The sequence below is a fragment of the Aquila chrysaetos genome, chromosome 8, assembly GCF_900496995.4.
Source record: "Aquila chrysaetos chrysaetos chromosome 8, bAquChr1.4, whole genome shotgun sequence".
Lineage (NCBI taxonomy): Eukaryota > Metazoa > Chordata > Aves > Accipitriformes > Accipitridae > Aquila > Aquila chrysaetos.
Window position 1 is genome coordinate 36706418 of NC_044011.1, and position 22094 is coordinate 36728511.

Genomic DNA, 22094 nt, shown 5'->3' on the forward strand with positions numbered 1-22094 from the left:
CATAAGAGTTCTTGGAAGAAGATGATGAAGTACCACTATAATACTGAAGTGCCCCAAGTCGTCACAGGGACATCCAAGTTTCCTGGGGGAAACGTATTGAATCTCTACAGAGGGATATTTAACTATGCAAGAAAGTTACTGTCAGAGAAAGACGTTGTAGAAATATTTCCATATATATGTAAAGAGGGAAAAGTTGGTGGCAAACATATGAAGCATCGTTATTTCTTCAGAGCAGGGTGAAAAAGTGTCAGCATATTACTATCTATTCATGGATTATCAGATTGGTATGTTTATTGCACAGCATCATTATAATAAATTCAGAATTTTCTGACTTGTAAACATCAATTCACTTTTGGTTGAATCCACTTAGGGAGAGATATGTGGTTGCCCATTTAAAATTATTTCAATGAAAACTCAAAATGCTGTAAGAGCTTTAGAGATATTCACTTAATCCACACTCACCCAGCTGTCTTCATCTGGCACCACAAAAGCAAAGCATCTTTAGCAGATTTCTTCTCCTTGTTGTCCTCAGTTTCAACACTGATATCTTGGATCTAAAATTAACATAGAAAGTTTAAATATTTCTCTGAGAAAACACAGTGTTTGGCTTCTTTGAAAAGATGAAAGGAATTATATCAGAATGTAAGTAACAAAGGAGATCTATGATGACAGGCAAGGTGGAAGTAGATGAATGCTTTTCCTCATTTAAGAGCATTCATGTCAAATGAAAGCTTCATCTGCCCTTATTTTACTGGAGGATTACTCTTTGTTTAGTCCATTGACAAAACAGTTTAAACTCCACGAGAAAATTTATTTCCAACTGGCAAGGCAAACCCTGCCCTATACAGCATTATGGGTTCACCCTGTCTCCTGCAGGATGCCGAGCACACACAGGAGTCAAGGGGGTGCAGCAGGTAGGGGTCCTCGTGAGGGGATCCACAGGCAAAAGCTAACGAGGAGTTTCGTAGAAGCAAACAATTTTGGAACTTCAAGCTTGGAGGAAATAGTGTTTGCCCTTAGCAGCATCACAACTCTATACTCCAGATTCTAGGCTATTATCCAGTTTTTAAAAAGAGGAAAAAGGGAAAAAAAAAAAGGGGGGGGGGGGGGGGGGGCGGGGCAGGGAGGAAACCACTTTTTAATTCGTATGGACAAATATATCTCATTTTATGGACATAGTTCACTGCTTTTTACAAAGAATATCATAGCTTCAGTGAAGTTCCTCTGCTGTCACTGAAAATTAGGCAGACACTTTCATATTAGGAAAACACTGAGCAACACCAAAATTAAGAGAATGTTAAATTTATTGAACATTTATTACTATGTTATTTCTTATAAATGATATATTTATTATACAAATTTATTATCCTTTCTGCAAAGGGACTTTCCAGCCTTTTTTAACTGAGGGCAAAGACCAATGTGCAACTTGCTGGAAAACAAGAAATATCAGCCTTTAGCTAGGACACTAAAACAATTCCTGTGGGCACCCTTAATCCGCTTCAGTGCAAAGTCAGCCACATCAATCATAATCACCACAGAGGTGAAGAGCAGCTGAGGGTACCATTTCCTCCTAGGTCTGCAAGAGCATATAGGTCTATGACTGGAGCTTCATATTTATTAGTAATTTCAAAATAAAACCACATGACTCTCCACACAGGAAACTCCCATTGGCTGCCACTACAGATCAGCAGCACCACAAAGACTAATTTATCCTCTCCCCTTAGGTCTGGAGCACATCCTGTCAGATGCTAAGCACTTTTCACTCCCATCACCTTGGAGGGCCTGGGAGCACTCCACTCTTAAAAAGCACAATGGAGTGTATTACAAACAAGTATGGAAAACTCAAACGTGTGTGTATCTGTGTACATATACATCTTTACCTGGAATCTCAGGATAATAGTCCAAATAAGACCAAGTGTCAGCCTGTGATTCCCATCCACAATGTCATGAGATCCCATGTTTTCTAGGTGCACTCTTTGCTCTTTCAGGAACTGGAGGGCTTTATCAACATTTTCCAGGCAATGGATGCGCATCCTTCCCTTAGTTGGTTTAGGCTAGAAGGTAAAAGGGAAAAAAAAAAAGAGTATTACTGTAGGCGGAAGGAAAAAAAAACCAAAAAGTGCTTTTTAACTCCTCGGTCCAGGCAGGTGAGTCAGTCACATTGGCCACTCCCAGCCAGCAATACAGTACGCATTTGTTCTTCAAATTCAATGGACAAAACCGCTCCTTGCATCTTACAGCACATTTACACAAGGATAACGGTAGCATGTGTCAAACTCATAGAAGAAATGCCTATGTCCTAGGCCTCAGCCATACATACTGGGCGCCAATTTCATTTCCCTTTTGAAGTATTTTGCTTGCTCACTTTCTTCATTTTTTCTGCCTAGTATATTCATTTACTAGCTGGAAGACAATTTATTTTGTTAAGTTCATGCCACACCTGTTACATTTTCCCAAGAAGCTTTTTTTCCTCCAGTACAAGTTCTTCCACACTTAAAAAGAAGATTCTGCAAAGATAAAGATATGAAACAAACTGGTAACTGGCATATGCATGCAATAGAGGGAATTGGTAATGAATGCTCCAGAGAGTATCTGTAAACACAGATACATGCTCTCCATAAAGGCAGCTCGGATTTGGCCAAAAGCTACCCAAAAAAACTCCTTGAGAAAGAAATGTCATTGGGGTTTTTTTGACAGTTGAAGTAGGATAAGTGTTATGAAAATAACAGAAGAGATTTATTCCAAACAATTTCTTCATAGGAAAAGAAAGTAAAAACATGAATAAAAAAATCAGCCACACCAACATAACAAATTTTATAATGGCCCAGTGCAAATGAAAAAAGCCATGAATATATTAACAGCATGTAGAAGTCCACTGTAAAACTGAATAAAATTAAAGCAACTTTGTTCTGCAGATAAGGATTACAGCTGAATAGCCTGTTCAGTGCTCACTGAGATGTCACCAAAGGTACTCAGCCAGACTATTAATTGACATAATTTCCTTGTTTTCTGCAGCAAACATAATAACTGGCTGTGGAAATAGCTCAGGCAAAATCCTTGCCTCAGACTGCATTCAAGGGGAAGAGTTTCAGCCGGAGCCATATTATGGTCCCTAGAAACAGCAGCCTGTATAACGGTGTGTCACAAAGATGAAACACTTGCTGGAAAGATACCCTTCAGGACATGTAAACCCCTGAGATCATTAGTTTCACTTCAGCTTTCAGTTAGCACAGTTCTCCTCCAGAGGCTGGGTAACAATGCAGAGAAAGTCAACCCGTAACTCCCAGCAAGGGCGAAAATTTCCAGGAACCTGCTGCTGCTTTTGGATATAAAAGTCCCTCCAAAGAGGCACAAATGGCATGTATACCCTATACACATACCATACACCCCAAATACTGCCAAGTACAGGGAGAAGAGCCATAGCGTGAGTGGGAGCAAGAGTGAGGTTACGTGGTGGGCTGAAACCAGACGGAGATCCCTCGCTATCAGCAGGGACAATCCGGGATCCATCCTTTTGCTGGTACCATCAGTCACCCACCAGCGTGGTAAGCTGGACCATGGGTTTAATTTAATCTTGCAAAATACAGGTAGGAAGGCTGTTCCCAGGAGGGGAGAGGGAGTGCCCAGCTGCGGGGGAAGGCAGAGGCGAGGCTGCGGCCCACAGCTGCCCGGCCCACAACTCGATCCAGCCCATTGCCACACCTGAGAGCCTGAGAGCAGCTTCACAAGGTGTGCTGGCTTTTACGATGGTGTTCCCAAAACATGGGAACAACTGGCCCTTTCTAAGCAGCAGTGGCAGATTTATTAACGGTCCAAGAAGGCACTTCAAATTTCTGCACGGATGAGAACAACAGTGCCGCCCAGCCAAAAAAATGTTGGGCGCTCCAAGAAGACAGAAGGTTCAATTTTTCTGTCCCTCCACCCAGGCAGGCCATACAGTTTAACCCACCATTCTGCAACAAAAAGAGGAAGAGGCGTCTGAGTCCAATTTGTACAAGGTGTGGCTGCGCTTGCCACACTCCTGCACAGCCTCAAGATGAGACACAGTGAAACGCAACTTTCGCCTTCGCTGGGCTAACGCAGATCCAGAAATTAACCAGAGGGAAAGCACACGCACTGAATGCATCCTTTATTGTATTTACCTCAACTCAGTGTCTTTCACATGCACATTATCAGGAAAATGTTTTACATCAAAAATCTTGCCTTTTCCAACAGAAAACGTGACAGAACTCACTACAGAGTATCTGCTTAAACAGTTTGACCTTTGAGCATCCAGGAGTTGTAAGGAATTTAGTAATCCTTTATATAGCTATGGAAGAAACTGAGCTAAATGTTTAATTTTATGCTGAAAACAATTCTCAGCTTTATTTTTCTGTTCGGGAGAAGCTAGTTAACAGTATGTGCAAACAAAATTACAACTGTCTTTTCACACTGGCTGGATTCTTTTCCGCTTTGCTCAGTGAGACTATTGCATGCTATCACTTTCTTTCCAAATACTGTGCTGCCCAGAGGACCTGATGCAGTAAGGTCTGGACTAAACACTAGGATTAGGAATCAAGCCGAGCAAAGACAGGAAGATGTAGCTGTTGCCCTTATTGGACGCTCTCATTTTGAGTTTCTCCAACACACCTTCAAGGACTCTGGGTTTTCATCATTAAAAGTCACAACAGCTTTTGAAAAATGCAGGGTTTGTGCAAGTGAGGCTGGAGGTGTTATAGAGGGCAAACAGCAGTCCTGCTTCCCTGATTAGTATCCTAGATCCCAGGCTCCGCTCCACAGGCATATGGCTCCAGCTCCAGAGTCTGAATCCCAGTTTCAAAAGTGAGAAGAAAATTCCTGTTTGTTCTACTGCTTCAGTAAACACACCATATTAAAATAATTATCCAGGCTAGTTTCTGCATTTGTTTATTGCTTTCTTACCATTTGATGTTTCTTGTCTTGATTTTAAGCTTTCTGCATAAGATACTGCCTTTAGATTTCTGCCTGGGTGTCACGGAGATGTCAGAACCTAACCAATACCACCTAAAATAAATTCCAAAAGGCTGGAGAACATCAGCAAGTGGATGCTACGTGCAGATCCTCCTGGAATATTTTTGGTGTGCGTAATTGTCTCAAGGTTTAGTGCATTGCGTTATCTGTATTCTTGTTTGCACAGGAAGGTGTGGTGGAATGTACTGTTCAAACAGAGACTACTGTCCTCCATCCTGAGATAACGAAGCTACAAAAAGAATTTGCGGTGGTGCAGGCAGCTGCCAATGTGATACGCAAACGATGATGCAAGTGCAGATCCAGCAGTCTCACCGGGTGGCTTCTGCACCCTCCCCACCCGAACAGCTGCGTAAGCTCTGTTTGCATTTTTCAAAACCTGGAGTGAAAAACGTAAATGAATCATGCAGCAAGAGTCACACGGCTGCTCTGAGCTTCACCACTGCTATTTGACACTGAAAGTCAAATCTTGGCAGGCAGATATGAAGATTTAAACAGAGGTGGCATGGTTGTTGTCTGAATCCTCAAATAATGGGGCATGTTGGTCTCAGTTATTCCTGTATGAATAGCATCTGCTACCTGCAGTGAACATGTCAAACCTAATACTTCACTGAAGCAAAAGATTTGGCATAGAGAGAAACATATTTTGAGCAAACTGTAGTTGACAAACATTGAGATTAGTTACCTCCATCCACACAATGCCTTCATCCACACAGGGTACTTCTATGCACGTCAGAGTTTCCTTATCCTCACAGATGCATTTGAAAATCTCCCTTTCTTGCATTACTGTACAGACACTACACTGTGGGCCATATGTTCAATCCATTACCCAGAGTCTTAAGCCATGGAGCTTCCATTAATAGGAGTGCTTGATGACAAGCGATTACACAGTCGCAACCTCATGTAGCCTTAGGTCTTAGCTAAAGACCCGTATTTCTTTGAAAAGATTGCTTTAAATTAGGTAGTTAAGAGCATAGCCATCATTTAAGGAACTGAAGGAAAAACTGATACCCAGTCATTACCTGACACCCAGTTTTCCTGTCATGCAGCAGCATTTTTCACTACAGGGATTTTCTTACTTGCCACTCCCTTGGGCTGGTATCGAAAGGGCTCTCTCAGCATACCCAAAGAAAGAACGAGCCCCATTTATTTAAATTCATTTTAGGTATTCCTCTAACCAAATAAAATCCAAGCCTTATCTATCCTAGTAAAATCAAGTACACCCAGGAGAACTCCTGAGCAGTGGGGTGCAATTAACACCACGACTAAAACAGCTGCAATGCTTCCCAGGGTGGACTTGGCCCGCTCCAACCAGCCGTGCTCCATGACCCCCCAGCACACTCCAGGGAAGGGAGAAGGGATGTCCCAGTCCTTGGGCAGGCAGGCAGCCTGCACACAGCCACCTCCATCCGGCAGCTGTGTTCACTAGCACAGAAACGGGCCACCTGGCCACGGTGCCTGGGAACGTTCCTCAGCACATCTAATTCGCCGTTACTGAGATGGTCTAAGGGGCTGGAGAACATTTAGTGCTCTGCGCCTGTCAGATGGAGGAGCAGGGAGTATGCTGCTGGAAGCACGCAGCATCTCACCAGCAAGGACCCCTTGGAGGAGACCTCCTTTGACTCCTACTGAAACCAGTAAGAAGATATTTAAATAGTGCCTGGATCCAGGTGAAGCAATAGGCTACTTTTTTTTTTCTTTAATACATAAAAAGACATTTGCATTACTGAACCCTCAGTACTCAGTTTTGCTGTACTTCAGTCGAGCCAAAGACTCACCAAAAAAACCACCCAAAACCAAAACAAAAACCCCACAAGGAATATTAATAAACACTTACAAGTCTCTCTCCTGAAAGAACTTCCAGAAGTTTGATGAGCATCCTTCCATCGCGAAGGTCAGTGTACAAATCTGTAATTCTGCATGATACGCGTGCCAAGTGGGAATTAACCCACTTTGTGAAAGTCTTCTTCTGAACTGCCTCACGTTCATCTGTTAGGAAAACACCACAACGTTACTCAAAATAAGTCACAGTTCACGTACCTACGTGAAAATGTGACGTTCAAACATGTGTAATATTATATGTAAGGTATGGCTTCTCTTCTTAGCACAATCATTGAAGAAATTGGGACTTTTCACTGAAAATCCACCTTTCTATTTTATGACATTTTCTAATGTCAGTGGGAATTTTACTCAGTTACTATCCATGGAATAAATCTGAACTACAGATTGCAGGCTTACTTGCTGCTCAGATAAGCAGCTTTCTCAAGGTGTAAAGAGGTCTGTTGTGGACCTACACTGTAAAAGCCCCTTTGGGCTGATCAAACTGTCCAGTAATTTGATCAAGAGTTATCTTCCACCACTGGAAGAACATGCCAACATCTGCTTTCAAATCCACATACAAATCCACAACAGATTCCCTGAAATACAAGAAGTCGCTTTAGATTAAGATAGGTACAAAAGAGAACAGAGACCAAAGCTTCCCATTTACTTTTTTCCCTTCTCTTTACAATATTTATTTGCAAATTCAACATTTGTAACTGTATTTACACAATGTCAAGATGAACTTTACTTCAAACATACAGTTATGGAAAACTTGCATTTATTTAAAGCCATAGAAAAATAGGTTCTTTCCACCTTCCTTTCCCAGAGTCTTTCACAACTGTTTATACATGAAAACATCAACTGTTTATACACGAAAACATTGGCTATGAGAGCTCTCAGTGCACAGGCTCACTACAGTCCACATTAATTCAGAAACTCCTAAACAGCTATTTGCCAAGCTGAGAACTCTCAGACAGAAAATATTATACAACTTCGTGGTTAAATTCTTTTGCCAAGGGCTTTGGATGAAGCCCTTCCTTGTTAGCAAAAAGTCATTTCACTAAGCTGGGATCTACTACAGACCAAATTTGTCAAAACACAGGTGCTCAAACTTGGACTCCAAAGTCCGTAATTAGACATACAAATGAAAGCATTCTGCTTTTCCAAGCAGCTGAGCATCTAAGCCTCCCATCGGTCTCCTTGAAGTTGTTGTCACATTCAGAAACAGGACATGAAGACTGGTAAAGCCTAAACCAAAATGTAACACGTGCAGCTCTGAAAACTCCAAGTACGTTGTTTGAAACACAGAAAATGTTAGTGATGGTGCAGATCAATGCAGTTTATGTCTGACTACCCAGGGCTTCAGTGGATACTGTCCTTCAGAAAGAAGGATGTGCCCCCTTCCTGGCAGCACAGCATGGTGGGGACATGATCCCAGCACGTTCATAAACAGTTACAGCCTCCACAAGCCTGATCTTGGTGACAAGGAATGATAAAGAAGCTGAGGATGAAGAGGATAGAAAGTTGGGAAACAAGTAAAAGAAAAAAAGACAGCAAGAAAAGAAATGATGTAGTAGAATGGTGGCAAGGAGGAGGAATCTGATAAGGAGTGGGAGAGCAGACCAGCACTTCAGTGGCAGTTTGCCCAATTACATAAACCACACCCGAAGATTTCAGTTCCTCCCATATATTTCTGAATTTATTCTTGCTACCCACATAGTAGGACGTGACCAAAGCTAATGCACTGAAACTGTACCATTTGTAACAGCTTTTACCTACCTATAAGGTGTGAAACTAAGAAAATGGGGCTTGGAAAGCTGAAAAAGGTGGGGGTTGTGATAAAACAGCAATATGCTTCCAATAAATTGACGGTCTGCATTACTCTTGTTTGTCCTCACTCTGTATGAAGGAGAGGACAGCTAAGATATAGGATGTGAACAGGAAATTAGCAATAACTGCGGCTTGCTTTCCAGTGCACGGAGAGGAGCCAACTGCAGTTTCTCAAAAGCAGCAACGCGTGCTCGCCCCCGGCTGCCCAAACCTCAGACCCCTGCTCTGCCCCAGACAGCACCAACACCGCGTGTTGCACGTGCCCTTTACTGCCAGAACATCACAGCATCAGCAGCACGGGGCTCCACTGTGCATCGTGAATAAGCATTGTGTGAACAGGAGAATGGTCAGTTCATTAGAAAGCCCAAACCTTACCCCAGCAAGACAATACTATAAAAACAAATACTATCTTTGCAGTCAAAAGCTGCAGCTTCTCCTACCCATGTTGCAATTTGTACCAGTGGTGTAACAACATAGCTTATTCAATCCTGGATCAAAGAAAAAACCCAAAGCATCTGACCAGTGGAAATAGTTGTCTATCCAAGTAATGATTTAAATATAGTGTCTACTAACCTTAAATATGTATTTTATGAACTATTTACAGCAATCCTGGGAATGCTGTATCTGCATATCTGCTTGTCTAGTAATCCATGCTTTTAGTTGAACTATTTTTTTGAAATAAGTCACAGAAGAAAAACCTTGCAATAGTTGGTGCTTTTTAAAGAAAATTCCAACAGAAATTACCACATCTCCCTTCACCAGCTTGAACAAGCCCCAAAACAGCTCAGCAAGTTCATTTATTTAATCACTGTAGTCTCTATACAGAAGCACAACACCCAGAGGTCCCTGTGGTTACATTCATTCCGAAGAGAAATATGGATGTACAGGATCTTAAAAATAGAGCTGGACAGAGAAAATGTTATGTAAAACAAAAAAGCTATCAAATACCATCATGAAGACATCCATTAAAAAATCTTTGGTCAAAAGTTATGGTTATCAACAATCCTCCCATTTTGGGATCACGATAAAAGTAATGGGTGAGAGAAGAACATCACCCATGTGGTTTTAGTAAAAGATGATGAAGGGTCAGAGCCTAATTTTGAACAGATTAAAGATACAACGTGGGAAATACAGTGACATGACAAGTCAGGTTGTGAAAACTTTGGTGCCGTTGTATTAATTAACACCAGCTTAGGATCTTCTGTTGTTGAAAGCAATTCAAAGGAAGTCAAAAAATGAGCCGGCTCCAGGCAGCCCTTTCGGGAGGGGGAAGACGGGTCCCTCCTGCAGACAGTGCTGAGGTGGCTGATGGATCACTCTCCCAAAAAGCCTTCCCCACCCCAGCACAATCACTGGGCCCAAAAGAGGACATGAAGGTGCATTCTTCAGGCAGTGGGGATTCAGGGGATAAACCCTGAGAAAGTTCCCAGTGACTCCGTTTCTTCAGTGTTGCCTCAGCATCCTTAAGCGCACTGAATTATCAGTGAGGGAGAGGATGGGAACACGGCTTACAGGCTCTCCCTGTGTAGGTCGAGGCCCTCAGTTCTTTAGTAGCTGATGCTTGATGCCATTATGTGTGTTTTCTCTAGTCTAGTTCAAATGCACTTGCTGCCTCTCCCCTTCTGCCTTCCCGTTTCCTCTGTTTCACTCTCTGTGGTCCTCGATTTCCTGTTTATGGTGAGAAGTTGAAGGGCTCGGTTGTTTTTTCTGTCTCCTCACCTCCACACCCGCCCTGCACTCGCTCTCGTTTTCACCCCTCTCACCTGATCCCCACCCATCCTCTGCAGCGCCGTCCTCCTCCCCGTTCACCCCGCCAGATAAAAATAGTGTGAAAATCTCTACTGAGACCACAGCTGTGATGGTTTCAGTGCTAACTCCACATGCTGAGCCTACTGTCGGCTCTTCACATATGTCTGAGCAACTTCACTGCTGTAGCCACTAATGGCTTTTCGTTTTCTTCCCTTCTCTCCTCCTCTCCTCTGATTCACAGCAAGAACGGCCAAGAGCAGTGAGATCCCAGCCCCATGGGAAAACCCTGCCGCACCATGCAAGAGCCAGCCCCCACCTGCTCACTGCCAGCTTTTGGGGACAACCAGCAACTTATCTCAGAAAAATGCCACCGGAGAGGCACAGCAGCTCTTTCAGTCTCCTAATGGGCCAGTCACCCAGGAAGGCCACTCTTTATCACGCACTTGGCACAGGCAGAGCACTAATTCCCTGCCGACATTATTAGCAATAGAAACACCAGAAGGGAGAAGGCAGCAGCCATTCTTATCCCCGCATCGCTTAACTCCTGTTGTGCTTCCACAACGTGGGAAAGCAAAACAAGCCCGTTTTGAAAGTTGTGTGACTGGGGTTGGTCATGTTAAAACCTCTCCTGATTATTTCTACATGGTGTTTCACAATGACTGCAGGTTTTTGCAACACTTTTACCAACCCTTTCAAACTGATAAACTGTATTTTTCCGCTTTGGGGTTTCAGGTTAAAACACACAGAGAATTAAAACCAATGCATTTTGGTTATATGTTTCAGAGAAAGAAGCATACATACATACGCATACATAAGTGGTACTTACAGCTCTGACAATCTGGCTAAGCACAGAACACAACTATGGCTCTTTCAACGTGCATTGCTGTGTGAAAATCTACACACTAAGGGCCAGGTGCATCCATGAGTGATGACACCAGGTATTTAACATCAGTGATGGGCCCTGAAGTGCTATTTATGAATCTCATGGGATCGTTTTGACAGATGTCCTTCGTACTTTCAAAAACACAGTTTTAGATTTTGAAGATTAATTAAAACTACAGGATATGGGTGGAGCTCCAAGTGTCCTACAGCTTGTGAAAACATTTGTTTCCCAAGGGTAAAGAGAAATGCGCAACATGCAAAACATGCACAGCAGGAAAACGGAAGCCGCTCTAACAGCAGTATTGATAATAGAGAATCCAACTTATCTTGAAGCAACACTGGGAAGGAAATTTCCTTTATGCGGAAACCCCCACAACAATACAACTAGCATACAGTGGCTTGCAAACTCAGCTCTGTGATGTGATAAATCAAGGACTGACTTTGTTTAGAAGTTTAGTAAATAAACTGGAATTTGTACACTGAAATTCACATAAACCAGGGCTGGACAGGATCACAAGCAGGCATCCAGCCCCTTCCCCACTTGAGGAGAGTAATTTCTTCCCCTACTAATTGGATGAGAAAAAACCCTAAACAAAAACGTAGTTAACTTTCTGAAAGACCAGAGTCAGGGTGTCAGTCACTGAATCCCCAGTGAGGGACAGCGGGAAGGGGGGTTCGCATACACCATCCTCCTTCTGTCACACACTCAACTCCACTGAGTGAACTCAATAAGGCTGTGCCAGAATAATGGAGAATTTGTCTTAACTGCCCTGGAAAATGCATGGCTGCAGGAGCCAGCTGAGGGAAATATGGGTCCCCATGACCCCTTTGCTGCTCCCACATGCCAGAAAGCGTTATCAGCCCCAGCCCCTGCGCGTGACCGCAGCACTAACTGCTGCTGTGGCAAAGGTTACCTGTGCAGCCGCCTGTTTTCTAGAAACAGCTTGAAGATGACCTGCTCCCTTCCATACCGGTCAAACCACATTTTCAACAAACTGACCTTGAATCTGTTTCAAACCGAATGGCAAATATGTTTGGCGCACACTGTTGCCACCCCAACACACGTGAAACAATTTTCAGTGTGCAACAGCTACTGCCAGCCCCTGGACTGCAAAGGCCTCCACATCCGACCAGATACACAGGGAAGGGGGTGCTCTCAGAGGAGCTGAAATGCTACTGAAGAAAGCAGAGAAATTAGAGCACAAAAGGGAAGCTGAAAGGACCACCAGGTGTCTAGGACTGCTGCCGGGCACTCCGTGTGTGTGCAGCCACCTTGGGACAGCCCAGTTGTTAGAGGCACTGAAATCCTCCCTGCCAAGCACAGCCGGCGGGCAGCCTGCTCTACGTGTTATCAGTGTTAGTGGATCCCTGTAATAGCTCAAGGAAGACAAATTAAGGACGAGTTTTAATCCCTAACTCCAAAAGCTGTCTCCTGCATTTTGATTTCCATGCCAAAAGTTATTTTTCCAGCTTAGAATTATTATATTTTCACTATAGCAACACACGCAGCCAACGCGCACCCTACACGAAGCGTTGCTAAACACAATGACTCAGAGATCAGCTGAGCGTTGCTCCGGGCACACCACTTTTGCTGATATCCAATATCCACAGTTTCCCAGAATTCCCCACATCATAATCCAGGTTAATCGTGCAAAGAGAAAACAAGTGCTTCCTTTCACAGGACAATATTCCCATTACTGTAGGTTTTCAGGGTGCAGGATATCGCTTTTATGTTTTCCCGTAGACATGAAGGTGTGGAGTTAAATAGCCAGTAATATTCACAGTTTCACGAATTCCAGCCTTGTTTGAAAGCTTTTAAATTGAGAAAGATGCCCGACAGAATGGCAGATCAGCTGCTAGGACCAAAATGTTGTGATCAAACAAGATGTTATCAGGAAACAACATGAATGCATGGACTGCAATAATCTTCAACATTTGTTATAGTAACAAAAGACCCATACTGAACATGAAATAACTCTAATACAGGTCTAACCTCTCTCGTTTCAGGCAGGCTTGAGCACAGGCTTGTACAAAATAACTCCACCATACCTGGCCTCCAGGCTGATACGCAGACCCCTCAGTGGATCCGACAGGACCAAGTAAGAGCTCCTTCGCTTACCACCCCAGCAGCGCCTTGAGAAAAGAACAACGCTGGTGGCTCCTGGTCCTTAAATTTCCTGTCCAAACTGAGGGCTGCATGCTCAGAGGAAGGCTAGGGACTACCAGCAGCCCTGGCCTACGATCCATGCCTGGGAGGGAGGCTGAGGTTGGGTTTTGTGTGCTCCTGACAGCCTAGCAGGATGCCACCCTCGGGTGAGACTCTTGGCTGGCACCCTCCGTGGGACAGACTGCCTGCCTGGGGGGCTGCGTGGCAAGGCAAATCAGTCAACTGATGCAACACTAAATATAACCCAGAGGGCAAAAAGCACCTCTGTGCATCTGTACTGCATCAGCTGAGGAGAGAAACATCTGCTTGGATAAACACTCACAAAATGATGGCCTTTTCACACGGTTCCAGTACACGCTACATTAGTATGTGTGGCAATAAGAAGCCCAGAAAGAACAATGCATAAGCATCCACAGTCAGGCACAGAAAGTCTAAATTAAAATACGTTGGAATCAATCAACAGGGAAGAAAATGATGGAAGGAGGAAGGATCACCCAGTTAGGAGGAGGTCTATTAGGTCTCTGTAGAGGAAAGGAAATAAAATTACTTTCTCTTAACATTCAAGTGTCCTATGACTATCTCCCCTTTAGAAGTGAGGCAATAAAACTGAACAGTGGATGCTGCTTTTCTCCAGCTGCAGATGATGGGTCAGGACTGAAAACAGGAATTGATGAAAATGGAAAAAAATGAGTTTAACAGAGAAGACAGAAGTCCGTAACACACACATGCAGAGGCAAGCAACAGCCTAGAATGAAACCTGCAGAAGTCAAACTTACACACATTTTATACAGAGAACGCAATACACATGCATCCAATGCCTAGAAACAACAGGTGAACTTTACAAAAAAAGGCATCTCCTTCATTTTTACTTCAATCTTGCAGACAGTTTAACATGGAGGAATGACTGCAGCTGATGGTTTTGATGCAAGTAGGATGTATTTGTTATGGTTATTTTATGGCACAAAGTAATCTGTGGAGTGACTTCCCCATCAAAAACGGTGAGATTACACCAAGGCTTTTACATGCTCAGACATGACTTAGACAAGAACTTGAATGAAAACGTGAAAGGTGACAAAGCAACGAGGTGATTTTGTTCATGCTGTGTTTAGCTGGTGATTTTCATTAGGAGCAAAATCCTTGCTGCTTTCCCGATTCTGCTACACAGACACTATTGTTCAGAAGTCAGGGGTGTGTTCAGCAATCCATTCTCTTTTACTAGGAAGCACCGACCAGCTTCTAAATCCTATTAAATATCTACCCTTCTCTACTAAACGTTACAGCATGTGACTACTTTCACTGCTGAAAATGCTCTGAAAAGAAAAAAGGGAAAGCTACATAATGCAGCATGTGGAAAAAACAATTCTGCTGCTTTCTCTCTTTGATGTCACTAAACCTCACTCACACAATAAAATGATGCACAGAACAATGTCCGGTAGCCAGCCAAGCATTACGGGGTGTGGAAGGGCAGGTCCCTTCATTGTCTTTATTTTTACACAGAGTTTATGGCATTTTGGTGTCAGCAATACAAAAATAAAACTCCTGAAAGCCAGCTTCAGATTCATGTAGAAGAATGATTATGTTCATCTGCAAAAAGTTGCTGTAAAGTCTCCCACAGCAAATAAATGAAACATAAAAGTCATCAGGCTTTAGCCGATTAAACTGGTGGAAGAATTCAGACTTTTTTTTTTTTTAATTCAGAAGATGAAGATGACATATTTAAGCAGATTTAGAGAGAATATGTGCTCAGCTCTCCCTACATTGGCACAAGCTATGTGAACTGCTTGTTTAACTCCAGGAAAACTAGAATGCAAAATTGTGTAAATATCTCCTGCATCATGACCAGCTCCCTGCAATGGAGAACACCCTGTCACACAGCCCATTTTATAAACATTAACCATTCAGCTTGTTTTTTCCTGGTACTCTAGGATACCAGCTGACTTCTTGTTTTTCTGTATGAAATGCAAAGCAGCTACAGAAATGCAACCTTTCTAGTAGATGATTAAAATGGTTTAACACTTCTAGGTGCTGCTCTTGGCAATGCCTACACCCATCTTCAGCTTTAGACACCACCATCTGCCCTGGTTTCAATATAACCACTCACATTATTGAAGTCCATTACGTGAAAAATGTTCAAGAGGACCAAGACCCGATCTCCAAAATGTGTTTGGAGAAAGATGTTACAAAACCATTTTTACAGCAAAACAGCAAAAGTAGAGTTGAATAAAGGAATAACTTTATGGCCTAATAAGCATGCAATATAGAGTTCAAACAGACCTCCTTTTAAAAACAGCATGAAAAATACATCAGTGTTGTCAACATTTAACATAAAAGGCCACAAATGCCTTATGTCTGATGTGATGTTAGTGGTTTACACTTGTTGCCATTTTTTCCCTTTGCGTAACAGACAAATCACTTAATGAAACGGAGCATGGAAAAAGCATCGGCCTGTCCCAAGACACTGACTGTGAAATTCCCACAGAAGAACAATGAAAACCCGAGGTCACCACACTATTTCAAGTACACACAATCTTGTGGGGTCTTTGCAGTTTCCTTTAAAAAACATTATGAGCATAATGCAGGGAAGTGCCAGAGGTTTTTGGAGGGGAGGCAGTGCTGCTGTTTTCCATACTTGCGCAAACCACTGTCTGATTAGCAGTGTTAGCAAGGGTGAGAGCAAGACCTGGCACAGGCAGAGAACATGCCAGCTACTTCACTACATAAGGGCCATCTTCTTCCTGTGTTCAGCAAACCCAGCAGCATGAGTTTTTACAGCTGATTCCCACTTGTCTATGGGAGGAAAAACAAGGGTAGGAAGAAGGAGGCTTGGAGTTTTTTATTTCTGTTGTTCTCTCTTCCTTTCAGCACTCCTCCCTCTTCTTCACAGCTGCAGGTAATGCAACAGTTCTCACACAAGACTACTAGCAATCTGCTACTTCTACAACCCAACTATGTGACCAGACTGGGATCCTCCTTATCTAGGTATTTGGAAATATGAAATTGTAACTGCTAAGCAGAGATGAGTCAATAAGGGATGGGCATGAGTACTCAGCATTCACTGTGAAGACAGAAAAATGGATGCTGAAACCCACCTTTTACTGAGCAAACCCAGGCATTGCAGACAGAAGCTCACAGCGGCACACACCACCCTGGAGGGAGGAGACCTGCTAGTGGTGGTGCAAGGCTGGATGCAGCCAAGCAAGGGAAATTCTGATGGGACATCAAGAAGCAAGGTGTCACCGTGAGGGTGTTCAGACACTAAATCCCCCACAAGCTGTGGGATCTCCATCCTTAGGGATATTCAGATCTCAACAGGACAAATCCCTAAGCAACCTGATCTAACATTGAAGTTGACCCTGCTTTGAGTAGGTGTACTGGACCAAATAAACTCCTCTTCCAACCTGAAGCATTCTGTGGTTCTATAAATTTTAGCAAGCTTAAACAAGAATAGGCCAGAAGACTGAACTGCTAGTATTCCTATGGAATCCCATCGAGGGATTTCAGAGAGCTGTGAGATCTTTTCTTTCATCTGAGGCACAAGTTGAGACATTACATGGAGAGAAAAGTCAAAGCTGTGGTATGTTTTGACCATGCTTCTTTAAAAACTCATTGCAATCAGAAAGAAGAATACATGAAAGAAATGCCAAAACTTTCTTTGTTTCATGTTTAAATCTAATTTTACTTTAATGACAGAAAAGCATGAATAGAAAATAAATAAATCTATGATGAATGCATTTAATCCTTTCAAAGTATTAAATCTCTGTGCTAAGAGATGTTGTTATAATTAATTGCTGTTAAATTGTAATTTTCATTATCACAGAAATATTTTAAATGGAAGAACACGTATTTAAACAACCACTGCATTGATCAGGGATTAATAATAGCTGATTTCATAGCCTTGCTGAACAATGTGTTTAGTTCATCCAGTTTCCATGGTCACACAGTAATTTACTGTTGATAACTGCATGCTATATTGTAGAGTCAGACGCACTACGCGGTACTGACAGGTTGTGGAGTAAAAGTAGTAACACCACAGGTAAGCCAGGCCATGGCTTAGCAAGCCTGCGATCTAAGCTAAACCCCAAAGATGAAAGCTGAATGAATAACAGCAATAAAAATATTGTAGATTACAATGAAAATTACTTGTATAACTGAAAGAACCATGGTATTTATAACACGCAGTTACTTCTAAGAAGGGAGTTTTAAAAATGAATGGATTTTAATGAGATTTGAAACAAACTGCTAATAAGAAGCGTTAGAGGAAAAATCCCTAATCTTCTCTGGCTCTAATCTGCAAACCCATCATGCAGAGCTCCAGCTGAAGTCCTGGACTTCTTGTCTTTTGAGACTGGCAGAATTGATGCCTTCACCTGTTAGCTTGCTCTTTTAAGAAAAGCTCCAGAAAACTGAACCACAATGTAAACTTCAACACACACATTCCAATCAGTCACTGTGTACTGAACTTCTTTTTTAAGAAATCTACATGGTAATTAAAAAATAATAATAAATCTTTCTCTCCATGCCATACCTGCTTTCTTGGGACTTCTGAGGCACAAACAAGTTGCACATACATTCTAATTCCTCACCTCAAAATTTTCCTGCTAGTCTGTTTGATTCCAATCCAAAGGTCATTTACTGATCTGCTTTTGTGGGACAATGTGGCATGTTTAAGCAAAATCATTTTAGCCTTTGGAGTTACGCAAGAGTGGGAAAAAAAGATACCTTTCCAGCACAGTATTTCCTACCCATGTAATAACTTTCAAAGCAGTACCAGAAAAAAAACCCCTTTGTTTGAAACGCTCAAAGATCTCTCTGAGATTTAAAAGGTGACGCAAATTTGAAGGAATTAGCTGGGTAAAATTATACTTTGAACACCTTAAGCATGTATCTTCATCCAGAAGCATCAGTTGTTTTTCTAGTCTTAAAAGTTGACTTGTGAGTCGTACTAATTGTGCAATGAATGTATTGACTATGCAAACTGAAAAGCTCTACATGGGTACAAAGGTGTGGCTTCTGTTGGAAGTTATCCACGAGAGCTCCCAATAATTTACCTTCACTTACTTTCTTTAGTTTTTAGCACACTGAGAAAATTAAGTGCCAAGCATCATCACCTCAGCATAATCAATATAAGAAGTACCCAAACACTCCTGATCAAAGTCATTTCACTGATACCTCCTTAATCACGTTGCACATGGGCTCTGTATTCTGGGCTTTCCCCTCCCTCAAGATGTGAAACAGTATTGTTGGGTTGTTTTTTTTAAAAAGACTATGAAATATGGCAATTAATAAAGGAAACAGAACACAAGAACTTCTGAAAACTAAGTGTCTGATTAATGCTCCCAGTTTTCTGTTAATGCAATATTGATGTCATTAAAAAAATAACTCAGGTATTTGTTAAGCACAGAACTACTGCACATTTGCCTTACACATGCAAACAGGTTCTTTGAACTAAGACTGTTTGTGTGCTTATACCCATCTTACACACCTTCATAGCCAAATCACACAGACACACATGTGTACACAGGCATGAAAATGTATTTATGGCTTCTTACACGAACTGTGCGTGCTGTACTTGTGTGTTCCTGATACCTGAAGACATGACAACTCACTGATTTTCAGGTTTCCAAATTTATGGGCACATTTCAGCCTAACTCAAATATGCAGTATGTTTATGCATAAGAAAAACCTCCATGAATACACCTGCAGCTAGTGCCAGGGAAATGTTTTTAAACTTGGCAACAGGAGCTAAACCAGAAAGGAGAGCTGACTTAAGTAGCACAGAAAAAAGGTGTTCTGGCATTAGGTAGTTCACAAACATACACTTGAAAACTGCTAGGAACTGGACGTGATCAGCTACGCTCACAGAGACTGGAGGAGACCTAAACAGCCTGAAATGGGTACTGTGGAGCTTGCACCACCCTGTCCAGTCATTTTAGTCATTCAGAAAAAACAGGGGGGGGGGAAAGTCCCCTCTCAGCTCCTGTTTTATTCTATGTTGCTACAATAGGCAGGTGCTTGTCCCAGCCTTGCTGTGCCCAGCCTAGAGAGAGCAGCTCTCCGGGAGCCAGTACAGAACTACGCTCCATCCCTATGGAGGATGCCACTGCCAGGACATGCTGCATGGCTAAAGATTTTACATATTAGGTGTCCTTAAGTATTGTCTGTTCTCCAGGATGACTTGCGACTGCTTTTGCTAAGAAAAAAAGATATCTGCAGCGAGGAACTAGCTGGAACATGGCTGGCCCCAGCTGCAGAGGATACACAAGCATCCTGCAAGTAGCACAGAGCATCATTAGCATCAACGTGCAGGCCAGTATCAGTGCAACTCGCCTGTTAGGAGCAAATGTTCCAGTAAATAAGGATTTATATAATGGGGATTTTATAATATACTCTATCAGACATCATTATTAACATCTTTATTTGGGGGGAGAGACAGAGAGAAAAGCAGTTAATAATACGTGAGCAGCAGCAGGTTTATGGAAAAAAATGTGCCATACTTCCATGTCTCACTCCGTAAACTCCTTCCATAAGGACTTAGGCAACAGCTACGAACAATCATGTCCAGATGCAACCAGCACATAATCTGCTATTAAGAGGGTGAGGGATTATCAGCACACCTGTAGAAGTGACAGTGGCCAGGACATCACCTAGGGAACAGTCAGGAAATTGTCTATGGGCATTGCCAATTTTCTAAAATGACTTCCTTGAGCTAGAAGCAAAACACACCTTCCTGTTACCAGGTGAGGCCATGAGGATGAAATGCAATTTACACCCCACAGGGTGATCAAAGCCCGTGAACACACAGAGAGGGAATGGGGTACAATTCACCTCTGAGAAAGCAAATACAGTTCCCACAGCCATAGCTAAATAGTTCCCGATACCCTTTCCTTCTACTTTGGGCTCAAGATTAGAGCCTCGATCCAATTAGACTTCATCCACTTAAACAACGAACCGCCACGTACCCTGTGGCTTTCGTCAGCACCTCCAGCCCCAGCGTGCAGGGCACAGCACAGCCCCCTTGACACAGGGGGTGGGAGTGGGTGCACCCACCTGCACTGTGGGTCCAGACTCTGCCATCCCAAGGAATTACTTTTATTTAAACAACATGAGACACTAGGCATTTAAAGGTAGGGTTAAGCCAAACTGTTGAACTCCCCATGCATGAGAATAACAGAAAGGTCAGAAGTTCAGAACCCAATCAACATCTGATGTTTCTAGACACCTCCCCTATTTATTCAGAGCCTTACTAGATTGCCATTCCATAATGGCTATTGCTCATGTTAAATTGCAATCAAAGTACAGTCACATCTGCAATTTCAGAGCAGTCTCTTTCATTATATTGCCAGACAATCTGGAAAAGCTGAAAAGAGGAACACACCCTGAAAAAAAATGGCCGTTGCACTACCAGAGTAGGTCTAGTCTTCCTGGAAATAACTGTGGAAAGATACTAAACTAGATGCATAATTAATTATTACCCAAAGCAAACCATAGTTAGTTGACTACAGCTGAGACAGCCATGTTTTCACTTTCCTTTTTTCCTGGAACCAAATCATAATCAGATTGTATTTCAAAAAACTGGAAACACTGCCTGGACAAAATGAGCACTAAGAATTGGACTTTTGGTTGGATTTTTTTGTTGGGGTTTTTGGGGGGTTTTTTTTGAAAGGGGAAGGCTGAACCCAACATACGGTATCAGTGTGGAGAAGCTGAAATGAAAGAGTCGTCATTATTTGAGAAGAATGAAGGAGCATGCCTGGATTTGAGAGACAAAATCCCATGAGCGAGTCCCTCAGCACTGTACTGTTGTGCAGTTCCATTGCCTTTAACGAGGCTGCCTTGGTTTAGATTATCTGAGAAGTGGGCTCTGCATATTGGCTGTTTTTCTCAAGAATTTGGCAAGCCATGAAGTTAAATTTAGGTATCTTTATTAAACCATAGGGTTTTTCCCCAAGAAAACTCTGGGCAGCCAGCATTTATTTTGTTCAGATAAACTCTTAAATCTCTTTGTAATGATGCTTTGTTTGGTTTAATCCTTGCAGACATAAAGCCACCCCTTACTTGTGATTAGAGCACTGTGGTAATAACAGATCATTTCTGTACCTTGCCACCACACTTCCTTCACTGTCTCTTTGGTATGTAATTCTCCAGCTATTCTACCTGAAAACTCAGTTCTGATAGAATTAAAACAGGCAAGAAAACTTAAAAGAAACCAACCCCAAAACCAAAACAATTCTCAGAAACATATGCTTGGCCATTTTGAGCAGAGATCATGCATCATCCAAGATATTTGTGGTCTCTGCAAGGGACAACAAATAACCGATTCCTGCGCGATGCCATTTGGGATGATACTTTTCCTGTTTGCTAACATGGGAAGTATTCAAAACCTGCAAATGAGAAATCATATTTATGACCTGCTTGCTCCCCCCGCTTTAATACAGTTTTACTAAAAACAGTGCAGGATTGTGCATTCTACCAATTACCTGTCAAACAGAAAACTGACCCTGTCCAGTGTAAATTTGTCATGTACATGTAACTGGGCCTGTGCCTTCAAGAATTCCAGCTCATATTTTTATGAACAAACCAAACTTGATTGAACATGGAATTAACAGCACTTCCAGTTATCTCATGAAAAGGCCACTTGGTAATGCCCAATCTTTCACAA

The 22094-nt window shown here is 42.4% G+C and overlaps 1 protein-coding gene across 6 annotated transcripts in view; it reads right to left on the bottom strand.

Moving 5' to 3' along the window:
- The window catches only part of SPTBN1 (spectrin beta, non-erythrocytic 1), a 136357-nt gene that overhangs the window by 47668 nt on the left and 66595 nt on the right, over nt 1-22094 (bottom strand). For all 6 annotated transcript variants that reach the window (XM_030023365.2, XM_030023367.1, XM_030023368.2 and 3 more), the window contains 3 exons: nt 6824-6975; nt 1881-2054; nt 463-554 (listed from right to left, as the gene is read on the bottom strand). In XM_030023365.2, coding sequence (XP_029879225.1) covers nt 463-554; nt 1881-2054; nt 6824-6975 — 418 coding nt within the window. The remainder of the gene's footprint in view (nt 1-462; nt 555-1880; nt 2055-6823; nt 6976-22094) is intronic.